General features: G+C 37.6%; 1 protein-coding gene across 3 annotated transcripts in view; it reads right to left on the reverse strand.

Moving 5' to 3' along the window:
• Positions 1 to 253: 253 nt before the first annotated feature.
• Scgdelta (sarcoglycan delta) overlaps positions 254 to 3,952 on the reverse strand; it is an 87,889-nt gene continuing 84,190 nt past the window's right edge. For all 3 annotated transcript variants that reach the window (XM_018508838.1, XM_018508837.1, XM_018508839.1), the window contains exon 6: positions 254 to 2,150. In XM_018508838.1, coding sequence (XP_018364340.1) covers positions 1,793 to 2,150 — 358 coding nt within the window. In that variant the 3' untranslated portion in view covers positions 254 to 1,792. The remainder of the gene's footprint in view (positions 2,151 to 3,952) is intronic.

A 3,952-nucleotide genomic window follows, 5' to 3' on the forward strand; every position in this document is an offset into this window, starting at 1 on the left:
TTTCTTTTTTTTTAACATTGCACTGAATTTAACTCTCCGTGTGCAATCTAGATCTCTTTTTTGACCAAATTTTTTTTATTATTCTATTCCCTAAAACTTTTAGAGTGAATCTCACTCTGTAGAGTGAAAAATCTCCTAGGCCGGTATTCATGGTCGGTTCTTATTTCAAGACCGTCTTAATTAAGACGCTAATGCGGTCCTCTGATTGGTTCGTGATACCTCAAGACAAAACATGAGACGGTCTTGAATATAAGAACTGACTATGAATACTGGCCTTAAAGATTGAAAATTGAGTTACATTTTTTCAAGACTGCCTCAATTTTCAAGTGAGATTCCACTCCAAAGAATTTAGAGAGTAGGCTTTCGAAAAATTCAAAATTCTACATCTCTATTACTAACAAAATATTTTAAGAGAAGGGGGTGGGGGAGATTAGACACCGCCCTCTTTTATTTTGGAGAACTTTGAGAATAAAATTTTGCTTGTGCCGAAAGGAACCTAGATTAAGATTAAGAACCTCATGATGGTTTTAACGACAAACGTAAGATAAGAATTCGATCCGAGTATCGCGCGTCGCGGAGTAGCGTCGGCGACAGTGCTACGTACACATAGTAATACACGTTTTATCCACGGTATCACGAGGATCTGATTTCTTCCGGATCCCCGATAGATATCTCGAGAACCCCCGACAAATGTCGCTCCGCTGGGAGAAGGAATATACAAGTTCGAGCCAAATCCAGGGTGCCGAGCGAGCGAGGGCGCCGCGAAACGGCGAGGAAATGTCGCATCGCGAGACGTCTTTTACAATGCGAGACGGTGACTTTCGGCGAGAATCTCGCGCTCTCCCTCTGTTGCCATTGACCGATGGCGCTGGCGCGAGAAAAAGTTAAAGGGAAGACCTCTCGGTGTACGCCGTTTGGAAGAATATTCTTCAGAGAGAATTCCCCGAATACCCGTGAATTCGAGAGAATTTTTCCGGTCAAGACCTCGCGAGAATTCCCTTTATGCTCGCGCGCGACGGCTGCGTTCCCCGCTGCGAGGGAAACGCCCAACGCGTTTATTCACGCGTCTCGCCGCCGGATCGGTCGGATATTTTACGGAACGAAGATTGGCTCGCGCCGTAAAACGCCGCGCCGTGACTAGGGAAGATTGACGTGTGCCTTAAGCGCGGGATTGAAGCCGCAACAACACCCGATTGTGCCCTTATACAACAACTCAATTAAATGTGACTGACGTTGAACTGCAGTAAAATACGGGGGAGAAAAAAAAAGAGGAAAAGCGCTCGATGCAATTCCATTTAATTGACATGTATGCACTTTGGGGGAGGTGCGACGCCGCTTGTTAACTCGATTAGGCCCTAAATAAACCTAAATAAACCAGAGATTCTCGAAGGACTGCACCCGGCACTTGAAGGCGTATCATACGCCGCGTTCATTGAAAAATAGCGCGTGCTGGGAATAATTAATTATAGCTTCGACTATCCGTATTTACCGAGCTTTCTCTCTAACTCTTTCTTCGCTGCGAATATACTGACACATTGCACTTCGGGGGCATCTTTACCCATTTGGCGCGGTAGATTCGTTTGATATCGTTTGCAGTGTTCCAATAAAGGCCTCGTCCCTGATCGCGCCGATAGCCGATCGTAGTGCATTTTCCATTCTCTCTCTCTCTCTCTCTCTCTCTCTCTCTCTCTCTCTCTCTCTGTCGCTAAGATCACCGAGTCACACAGTTCACCATGATTCCTAATGAATCATTCTGCGCTTTCGCAATACATCGTCGAACCACGTAATTGTATTAGCAAATCGATTTGTCGGCCTGACAACTGCCGTCCGGCCTGGCGAGAAATAGCTTGCCGCTTGCGCAGGCACATAACTGATAGATGGTCGTCTCCTTTTGGCTCTGATGAGCGGACGAGGATCTGCCAGAGTGTTGTTGTTGCTGTTGCTGTTGCTCCCTGGATGAGTGTCCTTGCACAGGAACCGCCGTCTTCAGGCCCTTTATGTAGACAGACTTGGCGTCAAGCCGGATGGCTCCATGAACACTCTGCAGTTTCAAATCCGTCAGGCAAGAAGCTGAAATCTCGTTCGCCCAGGACTCGATCACCACCCGCTGAGGAGCACTTATCTTCAAGGATCTCGTTGCTGATTCAAGCCTATAGCATAGTAAATAGTAAGTAAATTTATATGTGCTGTATATGTAGAACTTTCTCCACTTCTCTCGCTTTGTATTTAAACGATAAATTTTTTTATTAACGCGAAGACAATTTTTTCTTAACGAAAATATCGAGGCGCTAGTAATTTCCAAGTTACAAACGATTGAAGGAGGAGGTTTTTCCGCAAACATTTTTCCCCTTTAAGTATCAAGAAGCCAATTTTTCAACTAATTTTTCAAATGGAATTCACGTTAATAGAATTTCAACTTTCAATTTAAATTATAGAGATATATGATAATAAAGATTGGAAAGCCATAAATGATAATAAATTAAATGTTTTAAAATATTGATTAATTTGTTGTAAAAAAAACTATGTGTAAGAAATAGAATTTTATGTACATATGTTGTTACATAAACTAATCTTTATATGTAACATTTTTTATAAAGCATAAAATGAACAATATGAATTAACATACTGCATAGAATATTCATCGAATTGGGATATTATATTCAAGTAACAATATCATCATTAGACTTCCGAAGCAATGAACTACATCGTGTGTCGCCATTAGCTTTCGAAACACGATTATTCCTCACGAATTATCACCGATTATCAGTCCACGTGATTAATTGACTTCCATGATTTACGACTTGATAAACATATCGAAGCGATGGCTATTTATCAAAAAAAGATTCGCAGCAATTTATCAAAGAATATTTTGCACGATTTAATTATGATGCAATATGTGAATCAAAACAGTAGAGATGTAAATGATTGTTTTATTTCACTAACTACAATAATCATCTCTTTAATAATTGAAATAAAATATATAATGCGGTTTAAACATTTAAATGCCGAGATTTGAATTTATATTAGGTAAATGTACCAGTTAATGGATATTAGGCAAAGTGACAAAAATTTTAAATATTGAGTTTTTAATAATATGTACAGCTCTCTAAATAAATTCGTCATATCAAATTTTTATAAACGAATTTATTTCGAGTCGTACACATTATTAAAAGCTTAGTATTTAAAATTGTTGTCAATTCGTCCAATAATTGGAACATGTTAACTAATTGTCTACTAATATGTTTATTCTACTACTCAGATTTTAGGCGCGAGAAAATATATGTATAATTAATATTTTTGATAGATTATTAAAATACAATATAGGTATATATACACTACTCCCGAAAAGTTTCCGGACATGGAACTTAAAATTGTATAATATAATAATCAGGTCACCGTAACTCGGCAAAAAATCATCGCAAATAAAAAAATAAAAGAGCATATTAAAGTTTGAAACTTATACTTTAGTATACTTTTGACCGTTTTTCAAAAAAATTTTGTTTTTACAATTTTGTATCGTAACAAATATCACGTTGTTATATTTCTTAAAATTATGTACATTTTAACAGTGCACAGTTTGATAAAAAGTTTTTTTCCAATAAGTTCAGTAGTTTTGAAAAACAGTACAAAGATTTACCTCCAAAATGCATTTTCAAAAATTTTCTTATAACGTTTCTTGACTGAATTATGCGTCATTGAAGTTAAACTTGCATTGCTAAATAATCAAATGTACGTAATTTTAAGAAATACAACAACGTGATATTTGTTACGATACAAAACTGTAAAGACAAAATTTTTTTGAAAAGCAGTCAAAAGCATACTACAGTATAATTTTCAAGCATTAAAATGCTATTTTATTTCTTTGTCTGCAATGACTTTTTACCGAGTTACGGTGACGTGAATATTATACAATTTTAAGTTCCATGTCCGGAAACTTTTTGGGGGTAGTGTA

The sequence above is a fragment of the Trachymyrmex cornetzi genome, unplaced genomic scaffold (genome assembly GCF_001594075.2).
Source record: "Trachymyrmex cornetzi isolate Tcor2-1 unplaced genomic scaffold, Tcor1.1 scaffold272, whole genome shotgun sequence".
Taxonomy (NCBI): Eukaryota; Metazoa; Arthropoda; class Insecta; order Hymenoptera; family Formicidae; genus Trachymyrmex; species Trachymyrmex cornetzi.